General features: G+C 42.2%; 2 protein-coding genes across 5 annotated transcripts in view; both read right to left on the reverse strand.

Moving 5' to 3' along the window:
* LOC108930745 (prominin-1-A-like) overlaps window positions 1-2,629 on the reverse strand; it is a 68,291-nt gene extending 65,662 nt beyond the window's left edge. For both annotated transcript variants that reach the window (XM_029252565.1, XM_018746149.2), the window contains exon 1: window positions 2,040-2,629. In XM_029252565.1, coding sequence (XP_029108398.1) covers window positions 2,040-2,262 — 223 coding nt within the window. In that variant the 5' untranslated portion in view covers window positions 2,263-2,629. The remainder of the gene's footprint in view (window positions 1-2,039) is intronic.
* A 3,385-nt stretch (window positions 2,630-6,014) lies between these two features.
* On the reverse strand, window positions 6,015-23,768 carry LOC108930851 (transmembrane anterior posterior transformation protein 1 homolog). 3 transcript variants are annotated; one of them, XM_018746327.2, is made up of 15 exons: window positions 23,303-23,768; window positions 20,877-20,906; window positions 20,572-20,702; window positions 18,869-18,987; window positions 14,602-14,764; window positions 14,042-14,177; window positions 13,519-13,616; window positions 13,137-13,206; window positions 12,689-12,769; window positions 12,015-12,124; window positions 9,758-9,817; window positions 9,594-9,662; window positions 8,884-8,960; window positions 8,525-8,691; window positions 6,015-6,801 (listed from the first exon to the last, which is right to left on the reverse strand). In XM_018746327.2, exons 1-15 carry the CDS (start codon window positions 23,370-23,372, stop codon window positions 6,581-6,583), a joined length of 1,602 nt encoding a protein of 533 aa, XP_018601843.2. In that variant the 5' UTR covers window positions 23,373-23,768; the 3' UTR covers window positions 6,015-6,580. The 3 variants fall into 3 exon arrangements, with proteins under 3 accessions (XP_018601843.2, XP_018601844.2, XP_029108166.1); XM_029252333.1 differs by having other exon boundaries at window positions 6,736-6,801; window positions 8,525-8,650; XM_018746328.2 differs by lacking the exon at window positions 20,877-20,906.
* Window positions 23,769-24,110: the final 342 nt, after the last annotated feature.

Below are 24,110 nucleotides of genomic sequence, written 5' to 3' on the forward strand. Positions count from 1 at the left end.
CTCCTTTAACCAGCCACATGTTTTTAGTATGACTAATATCTCCTTCACATCAGTACCTCATAGCTTCTGGGCTCGATTCTAGCAAAGTCTGTGTGGAGTTTGCATGTTTTCATGGGTTTTCTCCAGGTGCTCTCATTTCTTCCCACAGTCTATGTGTTTTAGGTGAACTGGTGACTCTAAATTGCCCCTAGTGAATGTATGTTTTACTGGAGAAATTTAGGGTAAGTACCTTGCTCAAAGAAACTACAGCTAGAGGTTAGATTCAAACATATAACTTTTGGGTGCAATGGCAACAGCTCTAACCACTACACCACAAGCTGGCCCCAGTAAGATAATAATTACTACTGCACTTCAACCTAAATCACTTTTTTTTTTAAAAAAAAAAAAAAAAAAAAAAGAAAAAAACATTTCTTGACTAACCAAAAATATGAAAATGTTTCAATCATACACTATCTGTAAGTGAGGGTCTCAGGGGTCTGAAGCCTATCCTGGAAGAAGAGGGCACCTGGCCAAGCAGTCCACCGCAGAGAAAATGTTCCAGCACTACATCTACATTTACATATTTAGCAGATGCTTTTCTCCAAAGCAACTTTCAACGAACTCTATGTAGTGTTATCAGCCACACACCTTATTCACCGTGGTGACTTACACTGCTGGATACAGTACATTCACATTATGTTAATAATGTGAAAATAATTTGCTTGTGTGTCTTTGGCTAAGCGGGGAAATGAAACGGTGGCAGCATATGGCCTTCAAGAGGATTACCCAGAGAGGCTGGTGAGTGAGGGAGGCAGATCTAATCGCTGGATTGTCTAATTGATTACGACCACTAAAACGGCACGCGCTTAAGACCGATCCCATTGCGCCTCTCCCTTCTCAACGTGTCTCTCGCTGTTTCTCTCCTCCTTCATGAAAAGCGACACCTCACTGGGACACAAAGTATAACGGCCCGGACAAAAAGCTTATTACAGCTCATAGAGTATCTCCTTAAGATTACATTACAGTTACGTTTTCATTTATCAGACACTTTTCTCCAAAGCGACCTACATCACATAGAAAATGCAGTGTGTTCATTACATTAACAGGAACGGACACTTAGATGCAGATGTGCGATTCTAAAGTGCAGTTTGTTTCTTTCCATCATATGAACCAATCTTCATCACACGAGTAGCCGCATAAAATTCAGAATATCCACTATTCCTGGTCACCTACCTAACAATTATTTTTTTTGAGATACATATAAAAATTTACATTACATTACAGGAGTAGCTGTGTAAAGGTTTATCTGGCATCATCTCATGGTTTTAGTGCATGAACATTTACACTTTACATGAACTGAAGAGATGATGGGCAAAGTGAGTCTGGAAGAGGTGAGTTTTAAGACCCTTTTTAAATGTGGACAGAGATTCAGCAGTTCTGAGTGAGCACAACAACCGCTGTGCTTTATCGAACCTTCTTCCAATGTACTGCCTTACCAGCTGTTAACCGCTGGACCACTGTGTGGTTCTGGCTATGAATATGTATCATTTGATCGTTCCAAAATCATTTGTCAGGAGTGATTTGTGTCCTCAGCTTTTATTATTTGTTGATATTTCGCCCGGTGGCGCAGTGGGTTGGACCTGGTCCTGCTCTCCGGTGGGTCTGGGGTTCGAGTCCCGCTTGGGGTGCCTTGCGACGGACTGGCGTCCCGTCCTGGGTGTGTCCCCTCCCCCTCCGGCCTTACGCCCTGTGTTACCGGGTAGGCTCCGGCCCCCCGCGACCCCGCATGGGACAAGCGGTTCCGAAAATGTGTGTGTGTGTGTGTATTTCGCCACTGGTGACGAGAGCGCATTTCCCCACAACACATTTGCATTGGTCACAGTTTGGTATCAGTTAATGAAAGAGTCGTGACCCTCGGGCAGGTGTGCAGCCAGGTGGCTGCGTACACCTCCGCCGCGCTCTTTCTGCTTGGCAGCCAGTTGGCTCCCGTTACTGAGCCCCTGCAACCCGAAAGCAACCGGAAGACACACATTTAAAAGGGAGTGATGGGGGGAGCTTACCTCTGGGGAAGGGATTGGGCTGCACCACATGCAGGAAGCCGTGGACCATGTGAAAGAGGATCCCTATGGCTCCGGGCTCGTAATAGGCCACAGTTTCATATACTCCAGAGGGAACGTACCCTAAATCCAAAGTTTCCGACGCCGAGCGCTGCTTGATGGCCTGGGGCTCACTGCAGGTGAAGCTCCAGCAAAGCAGGAGCACCAGCCCCACTTTCAGCATCATAGCAACCAGCAGTCGGAGATTTTAGGCAGAAAATGGGATTTAAAAAAAGGGGAGGGGGAAAAAAAAAAAAAAAGCTTTGTTTCGGCGTGTCTCTCTTATGGATTTGAGATGAAAAACAAAAAAAAAGTGGAAAGGGGGGGGGTTCAAAAAAAACAAAAAAAAAAAAAAAAACAAAACAGCGCAAGGTGTATGGAAAGAAGGCTGACAACTTTCAAGCTGTGTTCCTCAGGGCTCCACTCCTGGTGAACATCTCTCCCAGGTCGGCGGCTCCTCGGCAACAGTCTGCTCTGCGGTCCTCTGCTCCGCTGCTCTTCCCCACCCGAGCGCGGTCTCCGGGAGCATGAGAGTGAGCGCTAGCCTTTGAGCGTGCATGTGTATGCGTGTGTGCGAGTGAGAAAGAGAGAGAGAGAGGGGGAGGCGGAGCAGTTCTTTGAGTCAGCGTATGTGCGCAGCCCTCTGGCTTACCGTGACAGTTGCTGGGGCAGCGGGCTCGGCCGGGGGGGGGGGGGGTTACACGGCAACGGGAAACAGAGCTGCACCAGAGGGAAGGCCTCCTCCTGCTGGAGAGACTCCACATGAGGGGCAGCAGGCCTGTGAGTAAGGAGCTGGGAAGAGCACCTCTCACAGCATCAATGAACGCATAGCACCGGGCTCCTCGGAGGAGGGCTCACACACTAGCTCAGTCTCACGGTGTACGCTAGCAGCCCCCATCGCCATTAGAGATGGTACATAAGAGGCACAAATGGACTTATGCACACATACATTTCTCTACTGTCACCCTCTTTCGTTTTTAGGCAATAAAGGATTTGTACCCCCAGATCCCCGCAAAACTCAAACAAAATGTTTTTTCCACTTTCTTCTTGTATTTTGTGTAGGGCTAACCTTTTAATTTTTCTACACAAAAGATTGTTTTTTAATTTTATTCTTATTATCGTCTATCATATATTATCTTTCATTTATATATGTAGATATACACATGTACATACACACAGACAGCTGATACCATACTAGTTATAGCTGTGACTTTGGACCTATAGGTCACAAGTTTGAATCTTACCTCTGGCTGTAGTACCCTTGAGCAAAGAACAGCTGTAGGTAGATAAACATTGTAAGTCACTTTGGAGAAAAGCATCAGCTAAATGAATAAATGTATGTATGCGTGTGTGTATATAAAATACAGCACACATTTATGCACTACTAATGAATATCCTAGTGCTTTTCAAGAAGTTCTGCTCAGATTTACATTTATTCATTCAGCTGATGCTTTTCTCCGAAACGACTGACAACGTTAAGGTGCTTGGTTATTTACCTGTTCATACAGCTGGGAAATTTACTGCAGAAATTTAGGGTAAGCAGCTTACTCAAGGACGTGGATTTCAAACCTGCAACCATGGGGGCCTAAAGGCAGCAGCTCTAATCATCACACTTTCAACTTCCCAAAGCGATAGTGCTGCCGAGAGGCCGAAGAAAGATGTGCAATACTCTCCCAGCTGCCTGCACGAAAAGTCCCCGATGTCACATGGAACATGTATGCAGGAGTTGGGTCCTTCACCGGTGGTGGGCCATTCTTCAGTTTCCTTAACCACAACTGAGAGCTGACGCGGGACAAAGTGAAAAACAGACAACACATTTCTCATTCGTACACATTTAAGAAAATGAACTGCAGGAGGTGCTCACCAATTAAGTTATCCAATGAACTCTACCTGGAGTAAAACCCTTTGTGTAAAAGTTTGTGTAACAAACCAGCACACCCTATTTAATACAGCTTCTCTATTTGTAGCAACACAATATTAGAGAATCACAAAAACGCAGGTCTTAACAGTTCCACGCTATTTGGCAGCAAGCTGAAATAAACTAGGCAGGATTAGACAGTCCCAAGAGTTTAAGAAGTGTGGATATATGCCTTCACTAGACTGAGATTTTTAATTTAAAGAAAAAAAAGTTAAGACATGACATTCCTCAAGTTTGCATAAAGTTATAGCGTAAAACTGTAGCGAGCTACACTACGCAAACACTGAGAAATACAAGTTGTCAAAAATTTTTATAGTTCAAAGAAATCAGCCTGATGCCAAAGGCTGTTTCTATAAAAGCACTTTTATAAACAATGTAAAGCCCAGCACACTAAGCAACTCAGTTAAAAGCTTATTAAAAAGCATAAAAATGCAAGAATAATACTGAATGCCTAGACACATAATGTAAATTTACTTGCACAATCTTACTTGATAATACCAGACTTCATTCCACCAGCGGGTTACTGAATTATTGTAAATAAGCACTTAAAAACAGAAATTTATAGGACAACTGTCATCCTTGTCTCTCTGCATTGTCTTGCATCGCCCTCCTGGTAAGAGCTTGAGACCCTTACTGCGTTCTGGCAGCAGCTGTCTGCTTTACTCTGGTAGGGGAAGACTACTTAACTTGGCTTACTCCCATTTAGCCTAAACCAGCACATGTTACTTAGCGTGTAGCTACAACAGAACGTATTCAAAACACACATTAAGAAATTAATGTAAATTATTTCAAAGTGAAGTAATCTGTGCATCTCAAGATCACATGACTCTGGACTAGACAAGCACTTTTTAATAATGCGTAGATGAAACCAAGTGCAACACGCGGAGGCGGGCGGAGTCTGCGATAAGCCAGCCGGAGCTGGGGCTAATTGCAACCTCTATTTCTCCCACCCCGGACCCGCCAGTAGCTAGACAAGAGAGACGGAGGAGAGAGAGAGGGAGACCCTGACCCCGATTGCAACCACGAAGCACCGTCTCTGTCTACCAGTTCGCGGTTCCCCCCACTGTTATCTTCCCCTGCACGGAGCTAAATATAGTTGCCGCGAGGCAAGCACCTCACCATTTTCCTGCCTCCTCTGTCACACCAAGTTTTTTCTTTTTTAAAAAAACATAGCCTTTTAAAAAGTGGTTGGGTGAATATCATATACAGCTTTTATTGATTGCAATGTGGCTAAAAGCAACAGGAGTTGTGAATAAGGAGCCAGTCTAAATCTTCATTGGAGATAACTTCGTATAGTCTGATCTTTCCAGAGTGGCCCCACAATGCTTTCAGATCATGGACGAATGTTTTCGGAAACATTTTCAAATACTTCCTAGACAAAAAAGAGGGACGAGGTTTAATGTCTTTCTACTGAATGGTCAAGAACACATTGGTACTGGCAAGAAAACCAATGCAGTTTCCAGAACAGCGATATGTTCATTCAGAAATTTACAAATCTTCAAAAAAAAAAAAAAAATGCAGTTGATTAGGTAAAATATGAAATACCTTGTCTTTATACTGTTTTTGCTTGAATACAAGTCAAATTAAATGTACAAATCACTCCATTTTGGTTTTATCACCATTTTCCATACTGCCCCAGCCTTTTTTTTTTTTTTTTTTGGGAATTGGGGCTGTATGTACATTAAATTCTAGCAAACATGAAAACAGCTGCATAAACAAGTGCAAAATATCAAAAGGCAAATGCCTTACAGAAACTGAAATACATTTGGTGTGAAATACACAATATTTCTAATCATGATGCATTTAATGGAATTGGAAAATACATTGGTAAGGGGAAAAAAAAATGTACAATGTTATGTTGTAAACTTATTTAGAAAACTGAAATTACTTTGTCATACAGTAGTACAAAAACACTCACATACATTCCAAAATAGTGAGTTTGGCTGAATTCAAGTGGAAATTAGCGAGGCCCATATATTTTGTTTTGCATACATAACCCTGCAACAGAAGGGAGGGGGGAAAAAAAAAAAAAAAAAAAAAAAAAAAAGGGGTTTCAAGAATAAAGAGATACTTAGTACAATGTACCTGCCAATAATATAGTTGTAAAACTGGAATTTAAGATTAAATTTGCCTTGTGCCAATACTCTTTATAATACCTGCTCTGGGTATAGGTCAGGGACTAAGCACTTTTGCTCCTAAGCATTCATAGCATGAAAAGCAGTGAGTCCTTAAAATGGATCATTTAAAATTAAAAGGTCCTCCCAATGAAAAAAAATCTGAGAAAATCTTGGCTTTTGCCAGTAAGCTGTCTGATGTCGACGCAGCTCAGTCTTCCTGCTTAAGCAAGCCACCTTTCTGCAGGGCTGGGTTGTACCACTATTGTGCTCATCACTGCATGAGTTCTCAGACAGCCTCTATGAGGAGTACGAAATCATTCCTTCAGTCAACAGTAAATTAAGCGCATTTCAGAAGGAGTCCAGAGACACTTGTTGGTGAGGCACAATGGGAGGGGAAAAAAGAAGAAGAAGAAAAAAAAATAAAACAAAACAGCTATTCAGCAGTTTGTGCCCCTGTAGAGTCGTGAATTTCAGTCAATTCTATTCCCACATATTGCAAAGTGGTCAACGTCCAGTAGGTTTTCCTTCCTGGACCCGTGTTTGACTTCCGACCCTTTGGATACTGCGGCTTTCCCTTCTGCTGTGTCCGAAGCCTGGAAACCACCCACGGGGCTCGAAAGCTCTTGCACCGAACTTCTTAGACCACTTGGCTGTGTAACAATGGTGGCGACGGCACTTATTTGAATGGGATCTGTTGGAAAGGCAGGAGTTAGAAAGCCTGTACCTCACACTGCAACAGACAAACATGATACATTTTAAGTGGTAAACACCATCCAGTCTGCAGCGAAACTTGGTGCCAGTATGACGACACCAACTTGTGTTACAAAGAGGATAAGAACTCAAAATCTGGAAACACATGCTAACCCTTTGTATTTAACACAAACAATGTGGTTACACAACCTCAACATCAAGTAACGTTATGGAACATTTTGACTCCAGTGCTGTAAACACAGTTATGTTGAACATGATGCACTGCAAGCTTATACCCTGTACAATAATCAAATAAACTGGTGTTCAGAGTAAGTGCATTTTAAACATTCCCCTCTTGGCTAAGACACACAGGCTGTTTACTCAGAGGGACTCCAGCAATGTTGTGTGGTGAGAATCCCAGAAACAGAATAAACGAATAGATGCCTTAAGCAGCCATGTGCACATTACTCGAAATCCTCCACTGAGCATGTGCCTTACCTCAAGGCATAATCATACTTTACCGAAATATAACTATTCCGAGAAACTCTTTTTAGACACTGCTAACATTACCCACTTAACTATGCCTATAAATGTATATCTATAAAGGGAAAGGTATGATGGGTACAACAGGGCCAGGCTGCGGGAACAGCGGGACATCAAAATACCCAAACAGAGCAGAGCCAGGAAGAAAAAGAGCAAGGAAGAAAAGCCATTCATGAGGCATCATATTATTAGTTGTGAATGCGTCCTCATGTATTCCTGGAGAGCTGCAGGACATGTGCCAGTTTTAACAGCCCTCTAATAAACTAGCAAGTGTTGCTACTGTGAGGGGGTGCGGTGGCGCAGTGGGTTGGACCCCGGTCCTGCTCTCCGGTGGGTCTGGGGTTCGAGTCCCACTTGGGGTGCCTTGCGACGGACTGGCGTCCCGTCCTGGGTGTGTCCCCTCCCCCTCCGGCCTTACGCCCTGTGTTGCCGGGTAGGCTCCGGTTCCCCACAACCCCGTATGGGACAAGCGGTTCCGAAAATATGTGTGTGTGTGTGTGTGTGTGTGTGTGTGTGTGTGTGTGTGTTGCTACTGTAAGAATTAACCCCATTAAGTCTATGAAGGCCTTCAGGAGTTCAGAAGGAATGAAAATCACACCATGTGGCCTTCAAGAACTACAGGTGAAGAGCCACGGTTTAAATGTTCTTGCTAAGCTACCGGCATGCTTTGGGAAACAGTTACAGACCAAGGTTCGCAGGGAGATTTCAGAGCTTATAAAGTTTGCAAAATTCACACAGAACATAGATTTGCCAACACTGTCTCCTTACTAAGACCACTACCCGTCCACCTATTAACTATAACTGCTTGTCCAGTGCAGGGTTGTGGTTCTCCACAGCCAGCTGTGGAAGCAGAGGGTATGAGGCCGGGTACGCCCTTGATGACATGCCAGTCCCTCGCGGGGCAAATACACAAATACTTACTCATACTATGGGTAATTTAGAGTCACCTATTCACTTGACCCAAGTCTTTGGACTGTGGGAGGGAACTGGAGCACTCGGAACACACCCATGAGAACACGGATAATTTGCTTCCGAGAGACTGAGCCATGTTCGAACCTACGCTGAAACACAGCCTATTAGCTGTGAGGCACCAGTGCTCTCTGCTGTGCTGCCAACTAAGACCTTTCATTGTCAAATTATGCACCTGGCAGAGCTTTGATCCCTTCCCGACAGAGACCTACCTGTTGATCGAAGGGCTTTACTTTGAGACTTCGATGCCTGGTGACTGGGGTTTAGAGCTGGAATTTGGTGGTTTCTGACCAGCTTTTCCTCCATGTTGGCCTTCTTCACGTATAAGCAGGACTTGCCTAGAAGGATTATGCTGTTAAGCACCTTGAGAGTGATCATTCTGCCAACGGAGAGGAAAGATTGAACTGTTACAATGTTTATTGAGAACTGAGAAAAGGCCCTGTTTGCTTTGACACCGTTTTCGTTCTCAAATTCAGACCATTATACATGTATTATAATAATAATAATGTAAAACAACAATGATATTTCTAATGTGGAATACATAATTTAACTCCCTAGATTTTGGTCTTACCCAAGGTAAAAGAGCATCACACACATATAAGACAATGGCCCCTGGATCTTCAAAGAACTTGTCATCACACAAATTAGCTGCAAAAGTTTAGGGGGAGAAAAGAAAAGTTCCAGATAATGACTGAACACTATTTGAACATAAAATTTTTCACAAATCCAGTCTACAACTACTGATACCTTTTATTAATTGGTCTAGATTTTCATTTATCCAGTGGCCACATTGAGTCTCGGCCTAATACATCGAACACATTCAAAAAGAGCACCAAGTGGCTGTGTAACAGAGGCTGAGATGCATCACAATGTGGGAGCTGCACACCCATCATCTCAGTTGCATTCTGGAACTGTACGACCTCACCTACACTGTCACGTTTGTCCCTCATTTTGAAAAAGACCTTTTGGACAAAGAATGTAGATGAAGCCTTTTTCATACTGCCCAAGTCTACTACAGTGTCATATGCTAATTAACAAAGCTACACGGACACACACACCATTCAGAAAAGCTTTGGTTATGTAAGAGGGTCCTTAAAACTACAGTAAATGGATCCTTAGCCAGCTCTTAAGCCATGCAATCACCACCCGATTTCCACCATCTCATCTTCCCTAGCTTTCCTTCAAGTTTATAATTAAATTTGTCTCACATTTTCACAGTGCAATAATTTGTAGTTAACGGTGACCTTCAGAAAACACACATATGCAGAAAAGTGGACTTACCAGTACAGCAAGAGGGAGAGGAATGAAGCCCATCCTTCTGGCCACTGAATCACTGTAATCAGTGTACGCCTGGTAATGAGACATGATTACTAGCCTATCACAAATATACACTCATGGAACAGACTCCAAAATGTTCATCTGTGTTAATGGAATGAACGACTTACGTTTTTTTTCCGACTGCTGACAAGGTCAAATGCAAGCCTTGCTCTGTATTCACTGTACACCTGATGAGAAAGTAACATGACACCAGTAGGCTGCGTTTCCGAAAGAAAGGCAAAGATGTTCAAGAATAACGATCTTTGGATGTCTCCACTCATCTGTGATGCAAAAAGAGGCCTCTACAATGTTGTTTCATATTACAGCTATATATACACCAAACCCTGAAACAAGAGAAATATGAAGGGGCAGCCATTTTCTTGTTATGTTGGTAAGATCTTGGTTGGCAAGAACAGCTTTACTGACAGATCACCGGCTGTTTTTGTGAAATGTTGACACTTGTGCTGAATGGGAGGGGGAAAAAACCTTTTATTTTACTGCTATTCCTCCTGCAATCATGTCTATCTGCTCAACAATCTGTACTCGAATAAAGGGATGCTTCTTAGATCTTCGTTCAGTACGATTCATCAGTTGTGGCAGCTTCTCTCCACACAACTGCAGCTTAGCAGGCGGCTGAGGGAATTAACTTCGCAGAGCTGTGGAGAGACAGCTGCACAAGGGCAACGCTCAGAAAGAAGCAGTACTTTAAAACGTCAAGCCACACAGAACACGGATGCCTCAAGACTTTTGGATGACACTTCCTGTCAGTACTGTCAAACATTTCTGTACCTGCCATGTACTTGTTTATAACTTCATTTTGTTAACTGCCCTTGTATCATTTGTTAATGATTCTAGTTGATGTCTTGAGTAATGCAGGGCTCTACTTTTGGGCATCTTAAGTGTTCCATGGCAAACATGACGGGCAGGACGCTATGAAGAACGAAAAGAACAGAGCTGAAATACTTTACATTTATTATCAGATACTTTTCTCCAAAGCAACTTCCAATGAACTCTATGCAGTGTTATCAGCCCACACACCTTATTCACCTTGGTGACTTACACTGCTAGATAGACTACTTACAATGGGTCACTCTTCCATACATCAGTGGAACACACACACTTTGTCTGTCACTCACACACTACGGGTGAACCTCAACAGCATGTCTTTGGACTGTGGGAGGAAACGGGAGCACCCGGAGGAAAGCCATGCAGACACGGGGAGAACATGCAAACACTAACATGGAACAAAGGACATGTAGAGATGGTTGAGTTTTAAAAACCTCCACTATGAACCATATGTACCATAGATAGACTGATGAACGGAAAAGGCTTCATTTACAGGGTGCAGAACACTTCAGTACAGACACCAGGCAATGAGACTCCATAAACTAAATAATGAGACAAGCAGCCTGTCTCATTTGGGGAATCAGTAGGGAGGCCTTTCAACATCACTCTGTAAGTGGGGCACTCATTAATTCATAGAGGTGCTCTTTTAAAGACATCCTGTGCCCTACAAGCATTACATTAAGTATCTTGTTGTGATCTCTCTCTCAAAATCACGATGTGCAAAAAGAACATACTCTATCTTGAGTTCGCGTGTTAACTTTTATTCCCTTAGAGTGCCATGAAAACCTTGAGCAATATACAGATGAAGAGGAGTAGAAATAGCAATTTATAGGGAAAAACTAAAAGTACGACAAAGTATATGCAGAAAAGGTCAATTTTAAGCAGATGGGTCCCCAGCCTGGAACACAGCTGGCGTGAATAAGGATTCAAAAGCTGTCCTGCAACAAACCCCACGCTAACCACAGGAGCTGAGAGACAAACTTTGAATTTTCATGTCAAGCAAAGCCCTCGGGGCAGACAGTGCTGTGTGAATCAGTGGAGCTCTTTGAGCCCAGGGGAATGCGCTGTGCTTCGGGGGTAAAGCAAACTTATCGAGGATGTACACTCAGCTTGAACATAGACTGGATCACACACACTAATATGTGACTGGCTCAGAAACAGTCATGAGGAGACTCTACCCATAATGCTTTGCCTTGTCAGTGATCCAAATACACCATCTTCTGATCTTTAATTATTGCAGCCAAGAGGAATGTCATGATAATCACCATAATTCAGGGATGATAAAACGGGGACAAGTCTGACATGAACATCTAACAAAGTATACCTAACTTGGATTATTTATTTAAAAAAAAAAAAAACCCCATCTACCAAATCCTACCAACCACCTTGGACAGTGCATGGTATGTAAGACTTTCTGGGGCAAGGTTCATGGTTAAAAACAACTCACATCAAGTTTTCTTGTTTACCGGCTACAGATTAGTAGGTCTTCAATGGTTCCCTTGGAAGCCACATTACAGTAAATGGAGCAGTTGTACTTACATCAGCAGTGATGTCATTAAACTTTGTAACAAAAGCATGCTTCACAATATCCACTGCTATCTCAGAGGCCACCGCCATGGAGACATCAGGCAACAAGACCCAGAGGTGATCTGGATAAAACCATAAACAGCACACTCATCTCAAGAGAATACTATGGTAAAATTACTGATCAGTGTGTAATCCTCAGATCCTGCTTCCCAGTTCACAAACATATGTCTCTGAAAGCATTTGAAATTAATCAAATTTACATTCAATGTTAGATAAGCAACTTTACACTTACCATTTGCACAGTAGGGTATTATACAGAGCAGAAGTGCATTAAAAGGCCATGTTTTTAAATTCTGTGACAGTGTGTTCAAAACAAGGACTGGGTGTTGTGATCATTTTCAACAGGCCCATAAGAATAAAAAGAGCTACAGAGAAATGACCGAATTTATGTTCAGTGCTCCTCCTGAATCAACTTTTTCCACTTAGTGGAAGGTTTCAAACTGAGGAAAATGTATAAGGAGATAAAAGGTCAAATATCCAGCAAGGCTCTTTGGATGAAAGCAAGACAGACAGCTTTAGGGCTGAACAGTAATGCATTAAATGGGCTGTTAACTTAACAGAACATTCTGGAACATTTGGACAGAAAATGTTCTCCAAAAAAGGTCAGGCTAGTCAACAATGGTTACCTGGGTTCCACGAGAACTGCTCCATGTTCCTGAGACATACTATAAATATCAGTATGAAGTTTGTAAATCTTTCCTTGATATCTGCCATTAAAATATGACAATGATTCAGTAACGATACAAAAATAGAACATAAAACATATACACTAACACAACATTTGAAAAAAAATTAACTGCTTGTAGCTTTTGCAAGTTTCATGCTATAAGCTATGCATTCCATTTGTTTTCATACATGGTTATTGAGTAAAGAATGACAGGATGTTAAAACTGCTGCAATTATTTAAAAAAAGCGACAGCACCATTCCAGAAATACAGTATTTCTGATATAGCTATACACATATATAGCTTTTAATCCATGTCTTAAAATATAAAAAGTTAAAACACATTTATTAATTTTTATATACGTAGACATTCTCGGGATCACATACGAAGTTCAAAAAGATTAACTTACCACTATTCGACATGTGAAAAAGATTATTTTTCTCAAACTTCTTGAAAACACATCCTTTAATTTCAACAAACTGAAATGATAAACATTCAATACATTATTCTTACAAGATCTGAAAACAAAGCATTTTGTTAATACGGTGTTAGAGATCCAAGCGTGAAGCTTTTCTCGAGACGATAAAGGGTGAATATGGAATGACCTCAGCGCAATGTACCTTGGAAGTGGAATATGAGCCGAGTCAATCAGACCCTGAATGAATGAATGAATGGAATACCTGCCACGCTAAGGAAGCTACACACACAGCATGTTCAGGTATTTACAGATGAGTTGTAATTATATATAAAAAAAAAAAATTCCCCCCCAGTTGATGCAAAGTCATACGCACATTACTGGACATCATGATTGTGAGTAGCGACTTGTTTTGAGAGTTGAAGGCCACGTTGAGGGTTGTTGCCTGGACCATGATGAGAATGGTGTGAAGGACTATAAACCACATGCTAAGGAAAAAAAAAAGAACTGGCAACCAGTTAGATACAATGAGGAAAAAAATTCAAAATTTGGGTGACTACAAAAAAAGGGGGGGAACAAAAAATACCAAGTCACAAGTTGGGGAGCCAGTGTATCACAAATCTTTTTGCAAATCCAAAGTTACTTTTAAAAAACCTTAACACAGGTATACTGCAATTTATTGGCCAAGTTCTGTAAAAAATCTTACATAAAACTGTAATTAAAAAAGGGCTGCTTTTGCTTTGCAGCATATCATTTTTAGAAAACAAGTGAATATTAACAATAACGTTGAAAATGTGTGCATTTTCAAATATTTAACAAACATTAACATACTGTAAGGAGCCAGCATACTAAGGAAAATGTAAGAACCATATTCATGAAGTGCAGTTATTAAAGGATGCACACATAGAGCACCGCGATGAGGAAGTGGGGAATGACTCCGATGTGAGCCCTCTTCCGCTCCTTCGGCTCTGTAGCTGTCCAATATAAGGCATCCAGGATGTCTTGGCCAACAGAGGAAAAAAGCCTATCGGCCACCTGAAAGGAATTGCACGTACCTTGTTATTCACAGTGGGGGCGTAAAATTCATTTATGTGATGCTGCACTGACATCTCAAAGTGTGATGATCTCAAAACTAGGAAACTGCTACCCCAAGTGCTAAACAAGAGCTGTGATTGAGTGAAATCCAGCATGCCCTGTGCTTCATGATGATAGGAGGGTGGAACTCTCACAAGTACTTTCCACTCCAATAAGGATTTCTTAATTTACAGTACTTTTAACCCAATTTTAGATAGCAATCCTTAAAATGCATCCAGCTCCACAGGAACGGTATTGTTGATGCATTGCAGCTCGTTAGAAAATCCGCATCCTTTCAAACAACCAAAAAAAGTCGTAAGGAACAAAATATACTGTAACTGAACAAAATATAACTTCATGGCATTTCATGACAGCAGTCCTTCACCTCGAGCATGTTGTAAATGACATAGAGTTTGATGACCGACTGGCCGCGGATCAGGTGGTACATCATGGCATAGTCCACGTAACGCATCAAGAAGCAGCACAGGACCGCAATGAAGCCCTTCAAGATGTCACACACCTGGGAAGGCTGAAGGAGGCGCAATTCCCTGTAAACACACACATGCATAGAAACACATTCTTCTTCAGCTTAATCCGCATAAAAACAGAAACTATGTCTCAGTAACCATTCAGTTAAATTTCTCATATTACTTTAGTACACTGGGTTCTCATGTTACAGGGTTAAGAATTTTCAAATTTTTCAGTTCATGCTAATACCCTATCCTGAGCACTACCTGAAACCAGCCTAAAGGTCTTTGTAACATATTTTATTAGATGGGTCTAAGTACAAATACTGCACAAGAATAAGGAACTTCAATTGGCTGACAGTATAGGTTGGAGTTACAGAAGCTGTTGTCTACATTTCTTATAACTGTCCTTTTAGTGGATGTTGCCAAGTTTAAGCTCAACACATCAACCTGACCAGCTTCCATCCTCTTTAACACTTGCAGTTTCACATCCAAGCAAATGCAGATCAAAATAAAAGTACCTACTATTACAAATTAACTGACCAAACATGTGAATTGGATTCATGATTTATATGGGACAGCTGGTAGCGTAGTGGTTAGAGCTACTGTCTTTGGACCCAAAGGTCATATGTAGATGTTAGGGGGTAGGAGAACAAATGCTGCAGTGCATATTTGAAAGGTGTAGTGCCACTTGTTAAATGATGAAAGCAAGTGAAAACATGCCTGATGAAAGCTACTTGCACTTGTGTAATGAACCAGCTAGCCGTGGACATATTTTTTTTATTTCAGACTTTTAAAGTAAGTTGTTTCAAGTAAATAGAGGAGAATAAACATCGTGCAACACACAAGCACCCGGTCCATGGTGTCCCCTGTCTCACATCCCACATTTCCAGGACAGGCTCTGGAATGCAGTGACCATGCAAAGGACAAATGAAACGTGGAATAAAGTGCCATCTTCCAACATGTTCAACTTTTGACTTTTTATATACATAAACATTTCCTCCAGAGTCCTATAAACTTTCAGGCCAATTTAGCAGTTCAAAAAGCAGTTTAAGGAAGAACTGCACAAAACTTTCTTTTATATTAGATGTGAAAATCATGTTCTGATGTACTGTTATGCTTAATTAGTGTGCAGACAACCACGATCAAACGGGGCGAGCAACTTCTCCCTTTCCCAATTACAGCCCCTTCTGGCTCCCTTCCCGCTCTCTATTAGGCGATGCTACGAATACAAAGGATTTGTGTGTATGGAATCTTGAGAGAGTTCAGGGATCTCAAGAGCTTCAGCACAAGGGACCTCCCTTTCATTGTTTAAATGAGCCCACCAGACTCTAGCGCAGAGCTGACGGAGGAGGTGGAATATATAAAAACTGGAAAACAAGAAGCAACAGGAAGAGACCCAAGGAAATTTTAAATAAATAAATAAATAAAGAAAGAAATAAATACCACTCTGACTGTGGGGGGCTGCCCCAATTGTTGGACAAAAAGCTAATGTACCCATTGTGTGATATCAGCTATATGTGTGGGAGACTGAATACTAAAGGTTTTCCTTTCTACCTTAATGCACCCTGTGTTTCACTCATTGATCAACAATAATGGGAGCCCCAATTCAGGGTTGTAGTGATCCAGAGCCTGTCCTGGAAGCACAAGGCATGGTACACCTTGGACAAGACACCAGTCCATCACAATCTCACAAACACACACTCATTCACTCACAGATACACAAACTTGGGGGCTCTAAATTGCCCCTAATCACCTGATGCTGAATTAAATCTCCAACTCTTGCTAGAAGATTCAAAAATATAACATTCTGATAAGAACATGCATACTTTAGTATCCATCAACACGGTCAGTATTCTCTCAATATCCATGGATTTCCCAATGTACCTCAAAGCTGTCACCTATCATGGATTTTTTTCTTTCCCCCTTTAATTTGCAAGCCTCCTACAGATTAAGGTCCTTCTCCTCCCAGAACTGAACTCTTCTTCCAACAAAAAAAACTCCTCCTCCACCTTTGGCCGCTTGTTTGTCCTGCTCGCGAGGGGCCCGACGAACTGCCAAATACCTCTCAATGTTCAAAAATGAGCATCAAAACATTTCCAGACCCATTTCTCTGTCAAGATCCTGACAGCTACATAAATTTGTTAACACCACCGGCTATGAATATCTACAGTACTGTGAAAAGCCGCAAAGTGACAATGCTTCCAAAAATAATGATCTTTTTAAATAAACTTCTTACAAAGCTTAGCTTAGTAACTAAGCATAGTCAACAACTGCTTGGCGCAGGAGATCTGGCCGGGTCACGCTCTCTGGCAGGTCTGGGGTTCGAGTCCTGCTTGGGGTGCTTTGGGATGGACTGGCGTCCCGTCCTGGGCGAGTCCCCTCCAGCCCTGGGCCCTGTGTTGCCGGGTTAGGCTCATGTTGCTTTGGAGAAAAGTCGGTCAAATGAGTGAGTAAATATAAATGTAAGCATTTTTATGCCTCTATCTTTGAACGATCAGTCAGTGCCAAGTACAATTATTTTCTCACCACCTGTGCATTAGAAGTTTGCATTGGAAACAAGGCAATGTGCACTAGAATTGGGCAAGAGAAAAACCACAGGCTATGCATCCACTAAGTGAATGAGCTCATTTTGCCATTCTTGCTCTGGGAAGGGAATTTAGCTTGACAGGCAACCTATTTCCACACTGGCCTTGTGAGATCAATAGTTTGTTAAAGCTAATTAATTCATGTGAAAGAGGAGCCCTGACAAACATGGCATTTAAAACTATGCTCATTTGAGATGAAACAGGCAAACGGTGGCGTCTACCCGAGACATGCAACTCGTCAGGCAACATGTAATGCTTTTAACGAACACTACAAAACAGGAATAAGCACCATTTCATTAGATACATACAAAAAACAGAACAATCACCTGTCAGGAAATAAGCTGACTTTAAAAAGTGTCAGATAATTGCTTCATACATTTATACCGTTTGGGAATGCAGCATAAACAAACACAAATCCGAGGAAGTGAAGACACCAAAGGATGGAAAGAACTTCAACTGCGGACTCCGATTTCTCAAGAGCTGCAAACTGAGCCCAGACCGGGATGTGGTCAACAGCAGTCCTCTGTCACAGGTAAACCACAGATTTCTGTCTGAGGATAATTACAAATTAAATATGGATATTCAGGACAGAATGTTGTCACTCTACATTACAGCAGATATCTCAGCATAAAGCTTTTAAATGTCTGCTCCTATGTGGAAAATGCCTCTTCCTTTGCGAATTCATAGCATCACTCATGATTTTGCATTTAGATGTGGACCCTGACCTTTGACGGAGTACTCAGGAAAGGCTGCTGGAGAAGCACTGCCTATCTTCTGTCTGCTAATTAAAGGGAATGGCCTTTGCGGTTGCAGCCCGAAGCACAGACACAGCACAAGACTCGCCGAAAGAAATCTGTGTGACTGAGAGAACAGAAGGAGGAGGTTTAAACGAAACCACTGCAGGCCCGAGTGCTGATCACCACTCTGTGTCAGCCACCTCTCTTTGTGGTACGGGCATACGTGCCCTAAAGGAACAGAAATCAAAAGGGAAATAAAAACCACTGTACATCATTTAACAAGTGGCACTACAGCTTTGAAATATGCACTGCAGCATTTGATATTCCCCCCCCCCATACAATTCATGAATCCAATTTCACATGCTATTACTCAGGGAGATTCAAAAACATCTCACCAGTAAATGTCACTGCAGGTAGGCTATACAGAAAACGGGTGCACATTGCTATCCCTACCTAGAAATATTATCATCACAGTAATGGTAAATAATGTAACACAAAGAAGTTTGCTAACCCCAAAAAAGACTTAAGCCATTTCTAATGTCAAAAGACCATAAAGAAGCAAATAACTGCAATCTGAATGGATAAGTAAGGCTTATGAAGGGATCAACCCTAGTGATCTCACAGTCCTGAGATTAAGAAGTAAACAAAAATTAGACATTTAAAGGGAATTAAAGGCACCACAGCAGAATTAAGATATTAAATAGAACTATTTTAAGATTGAGGTTACTTCTCAATAGGAATGCAACTGTCACTCAGTGTGTAGACCCATTTGCGTATTAAGTATTTTTCAATACTCATTTGTCACGACTGGTGTGTGTGTGTGTGTGGGAGAGAGAGTGAGATCCTTTGCTGGTGCTCACCTGAGGCCACAGCAGGGCAGAGCAAGGAGTCGGAGGAGGGCCAGCAGCACCCGCAGGGGAAGGAGAGTAAAGGTGTACAGGAAGGCATCCAGGCACACAAAGTAGCCAAACACCATCAGCTGGAAGGCAAAATGCAGTACCAGTAAGTAAACGAGAGCAGTTATATAAATGCCTGGAGAAAGTGGTCGCAGTGCCAGCGTGGATGTGTACATTTACATTTATTCATTTAGCAGACGCTTTTCTCCAAAGTGACGTACATCTCAGTGAAAATACACTGTGTTCATTACATTAAAAGAAAGACATAGTTACAGACACGTGATCCTTAAGTAAACCAAGTTTGTTCTTTCCACTTAAGGCACTGATGTTCATCGCTTGAGTAGGTGCATAAAATGCAGGATAGATGATTCCTGATAACCTTGCTATTTTTTTTTTTTTTTTTTTTTTTAAAGGTACCCGAACATTTACATATAATACAGGAGTAGCGGCTCTGTAAAGGCTTATCTGAGGATGATCATAAAGTTACGGTGCATGAACAAATTACACTGTACATAAGCTGGAGAGAAGTATGATCACACAAAACCATGGACTGCAGTCCTTCCAGAAGGAAAGGGGGGGGTGGGAAGTTTGCGATCAAAGACGAATTTCAAGGATTTCTATCCAACAGCCACCATACGATCCAGCTACAGAACTGTCGCCTGTATTTTAGCGAGTGTGCCGTTTTTTCCTTCTTCCCCCACCAGAAGGGCCTCGTACATCTTAAGCTTACACTAAATGAAAGCAAGACGAGAAGAATCCCACAAACTCGACTTGACTTTCAGTCTGCTCTTATTAGTGTGCCACGTTTGTGCCTGAAGGTCGCCTTGCCGTTTGAGCTGAACGTCACTTCCACAGCTTGGAGCACCGCAGCAAACTGGGAAAAACATTTCGATATTTTAAAGAGTACACCAAATAATGCCCGACAGACTCATTTTACACACTGCCTATTCCGAATTAAATATTAATCCGCTACAGGGTTCAGTGCATGTTCTTCCTACAGCTTTCTTAGTAGAACTAAAATCCATGGCTAGCCAGCCCAGCAGGAATTTATAGCATGTCCTCAGCAACAAAAGGAACTGCATTTTAATTGTTCTCTAGGATGTGAGTAGACCTCCCAAATAAGCTGAGATCAAATCTGTTTCCCTAAGGCTTTGAAAAGAGCATCGCATATCCTCTGCACTCCAGAAGATTAGTGTCTTACATTGTCCAAAATAATTTTTTAAAAAAATATGAGTTACTTATGGAAGCAAATCCAATTATGATGTACAATGAGTCTAGTTAGATCCTGTTATTACATCAGAGGAACGCTGACGCTCAAGGCAACACAAAGGATACAACAGAGACTGATAAAGTATTCAGTCTTCTATGGCTGAAGGTACTGTAAGAACTGCCTGTTTTAGTTGGGCTCTGAAAAACTGCAAAATGAGACTGTCTTTACATCTGTGTAAGACAACCCAGACTTAGAGACTAATTCTAAAACCCAAATAAATCAATGCTGTAACCTACAGCGCCCTCTTGTGTTGGAGTATAAAACCTGCACCCTTCAGAGCTGGAAGGCCAACAAAACACTCCCAAATTACACACAGAAATCACCTTAAAGTACTGAGGACAACTGCAGACCAAGCATTGCCTGTGCAAGATGTAAAATGAACAAAACAGGTCCCTACTTTTTCGAGCTCTCCAGGTATTCGCATGCAGGTGTACACCCTCTGCCTACGCTCGGTGTACTTTGCTTCATTGTGCTCCAGAAAATACCCTCTGGTCAGCTCCGCACAGATGAACCGCAGGAGTGAATGATCTGCATTTAGAAGAACAAAAGTATGGTTGACATAAAGAAAAAGGTTTACCGTACATAGAACAACAAGAGCCACCCTTTGGAACAGAGGGTAGAGAATGGGGCTGTTCAAGCGCAATCTAAAGGTCCAAAACTCAAACCCCACTTGCTGTATTTCTCTTCACTAAAGGTCCTTACCTTGAATTCTTACAGAAAGAATGCTCTGCTCTAAAAAAAAAAAAAAAAAAAGGGGGGGGTAAATCAGTGTAAAGTTGGTTATCTGAAGAAGTCTGGCCATCTGTTACGCTTACATTAGAGGCAGCTGGTAACATGGCGGTCAGAGCTGCTGCTGTTCTGCTGAAAAGCTGCAGGTTCAAATCCCACTTGAATTCTTTGTCATTGTACTGCTGTGCAATACAACGGAATTACAGTGGTAGTCCCTGAGTTCTTTAGACAACAATATGAAACACGACACTTAAATAGGAAAATAAAAATTAAACAGTTTAAACAGATAACAGTAAATAGATGATACAGTATAATACAATAAAAATTAAGCAGTGCTCAGCTGTTACACAACTCTGGGGAAGAAGCTGTTTTTCCATTCTTGTGGTGTTTGAGTGAACTGTCCTGTAACACCTTGCAGAGGGGAGCAGTCTGAAGAGGTGGTGTGCAGGGTGAGTGGAGTCCCTGATAAATTTGGAGGCTCTGCTCTGACATCTGGACAGATAAATGCTCTCGACTGCCGGTAGCTGTGTACCAATGATGTTCTGAGCTGCCCTGAAGACCAGTTGCAGAGCCTTCTGTTCTCTTGTGCAACTGGCATTCCATGCTGTAATGCAGTATGTCAGTACATTTGCCACTGTACATTGGGAGAAATACTGTTCCAGCTGTAACACCCTTGAGCAAGGTACTTACCCTAAATTGCGCAATTAAAAATAACCCAGCTGTACAAATGGGTAAATAATTGTAAAAGTATCTTTACACTGAGATGCTTTGGAGAAAAGTGTCGGCTAAATGAATAAAAGCAAATGTTACGAATAACCGCATGCAATCGAGAGTCTACTCTGGAACCATGGGACATGAGACAGGGTACACCGAAGACAGGATGGACAGCCCATCATAGAGCAATCACAGAAACACACTCTCACACTCACACACACACTAAGGGCAATTTAGTCTTGCCAGTTCACCTGAAACAAGTTGTGTGGATTGTGACAGGAAAGGTAAGCACCTGGAAATGCACACAGATACAGGGAGAACACAAACTCTACACAAGACCAAACCAGATTTGAACCTATGGCCAAGGTGCTGTGAGCAATCAGCCGTGCAACACACATTTTAAATTATTTTAGGGAAAAAGACAAATGATTTATTATCCATTATTTAGCTTCCTTATTGTCATTTTCTCCAACATCTATTGCTAGAAATACAAACTGCATACAGAAGATACCATTATAAAAAAAACTGTGAAAAACGGCTATGACTTCCATATTGCCAGCAGGTTGACTGATGTATTGTTTAAACAAGAGTCCAATAACTACATTCCAGACTAAATGCGTAACATCAACCCCCTAAGAAGATTTCAACTTGATCCTCTTAGTTCTAGTTGAGTATTCACTAGGTGGATATTGGTTCTTTCCACACCACACAAGACTGGAAATCTTGCTTCCTGAACAGGAAAGTATAATATTAAAAAAAAAAAAAAAAAAAAAAAGTTATAGTGGAAAAAACTAAGTTTACTAAGAATGATATGTCTGCAACTATGTTGCTCTTTCTCCTAATGTGATGCACAAATTGTATTTCTTTGAGATGTATGTGGCTTTTGGAGAAAAGCATCTGCCAAAATGAAAAAATTTAAATGTTACAAAATGAAAAGTTACTGTTATTCTTAGGGGGACAATGCTTATGTGATCCAGCTGGATTTAAGTCGTTTTAGAAATTAAGAATATGACAAAAGTGAAAGGAGAGGAAAGCGCAGTGAAAGAAATGAATAATAATAATAATAATAATAATAATAATAATAATAAACTGTGTACTTAGTCTTAGACCTGTGGAAATATGTTTCAAATGATCATGTGGGAGACGCGATAACAGGTGACCATCAGAGGACTACCGCATACGGTCATTTTGAGAGCATGGTGAATCCCACGTGACTCCGAGCCGCGCGAAGGACAGCGGCGACCTCAGCTGACCCCTCGGCCTCGCAGCGCGAGGTCACGCGCAGCTCTCAGCGCATCCATGCGGCGTGCGCGGGTCGCTTCGCTACAACTGCCTTTAAACACAGACGTATCGCGTGAAACTCTGAAAGGCTTTACGGTAAAGTTTACCAAAAGAAGGAAGGAAGAAAAAAAGAAAAAAAAAAAAAGTACTCCTGGCTGAAGCCACTACGGTCGCGAGAACTCCGGCGCGTCCAGTCAGTGAGTCACACTCACAGTCCCCGCCAACGCGACGACGACGGTTCCTTCCAGCCGCGTCCAGGCTTCTTCTTTGCTTTCGGTTATTTTTTTCGTCCGCATCCACATCCACTCCCACTTCCACAGGCGTAATGAATGTCTGTGTCAAACACTCAAATAACTCGTGAGCAACTTGCGCGGGAAAGGAGTCGCTCGCGAGCGTTAACTCACCTGCTGCGACTCTGCGCCTCACCGCCTCAGTGGAGTCGCGCTCCTGCAGCCCCTGCTGCGTCTCCGTCATCCCCCCTCCGCTTCTTCCTCACCTCGGGCACTCCGTCCACAACCGCTCGAAGCCCCCCCCCGCTTCTTGCGTCTTCACTCCTATCGTCTGTTTCGCTCCTCTTGTCGCCACAGCGCAGCCACTCGCTCCCCTCCGCGCGCGCCGTCGCGTCGGAGCGCAGGTGCGCGGCTCACGTGCGACGCTGACGTCACGCTGCAGCGCGTGGACCTTGAATCCAGGAAAATATTGTTGAGCTCAACTGTTCAATGCATCGAGACGTTGTGGAAAGATCTTCGCAGAGTTATCGCGGATCATTTCTGTGTTACATGACATGTGTAAAAGAACTCTCCCCGGCGTTCCAGGCTGGTGGTGTAGTGGTTATAGGGGCTGCTGCTGGACCCGAAGGTCATAGGTTCAAGTCCCTTCTCCACGTATGCCTTAACTCTGAACCACACACAATTGGCCAGCTGTCTAAAGGGGTAAATAAATTAACATTATAAAGTGCTTTGGAAAAAATGTATCATGTAAATGAATATCAATTCTGTATGCAGCTGGACTTTAAGAATAATGTGTCTAACTTTCATTTACTCTGATTTGTACAGTGGAGAAAACCGTTGCCTTAATAAGGGTACATGTGTTACGTAACCAAGGCTTGCAGTGGTGCAGAGCCTATCCGCAGGGTGTTAGGGCAGAATGCCGAATTAATTGCTAGTCACTCACATCTATCAATTTAAAACATGACATAGGGTCTATCTGTCA

The sequence above is a fragment of the Scleropages formosus genome, chromosome 5 (assembly GCF_900964775.1).
Source record: "Scleropages formosus chromosome 5, fSclFor1.1, whole genome shotgun sequence".
Taxonomy (NCBI): Eukaryota; Metazoa; Chordata; class Actinopteri; order Osteoglossiformes; family Osteoglossidae; genus Scleropages; species Scleropages formosus.

Excerpts from the sequence above, each read along its gene's own strand:
- LOC108930851 (XM_018746327.2), bottom strand. The coding sequence starts at position 23,372 with ATGACGGAGACGCAGCAGGGGCTGCAGGAGCGCGACTCCACTGAGGCG. Across the intron at positions 18,988-20,571 it reads TACCTGGAGAGCTCGAAAAA|CTGATGGTGTTTGGCTACTT; the intron begins GTAGGGACCTGT and ends TTTGCCTTCCAG. Across the intron at positions 9,818-12,014 it reads TTAATGACATCACTGCTGAT|GTGTACAGTGAATACAGAGC; the intron begins GTAAGTACAACT and ends CTTTCTCATCAG.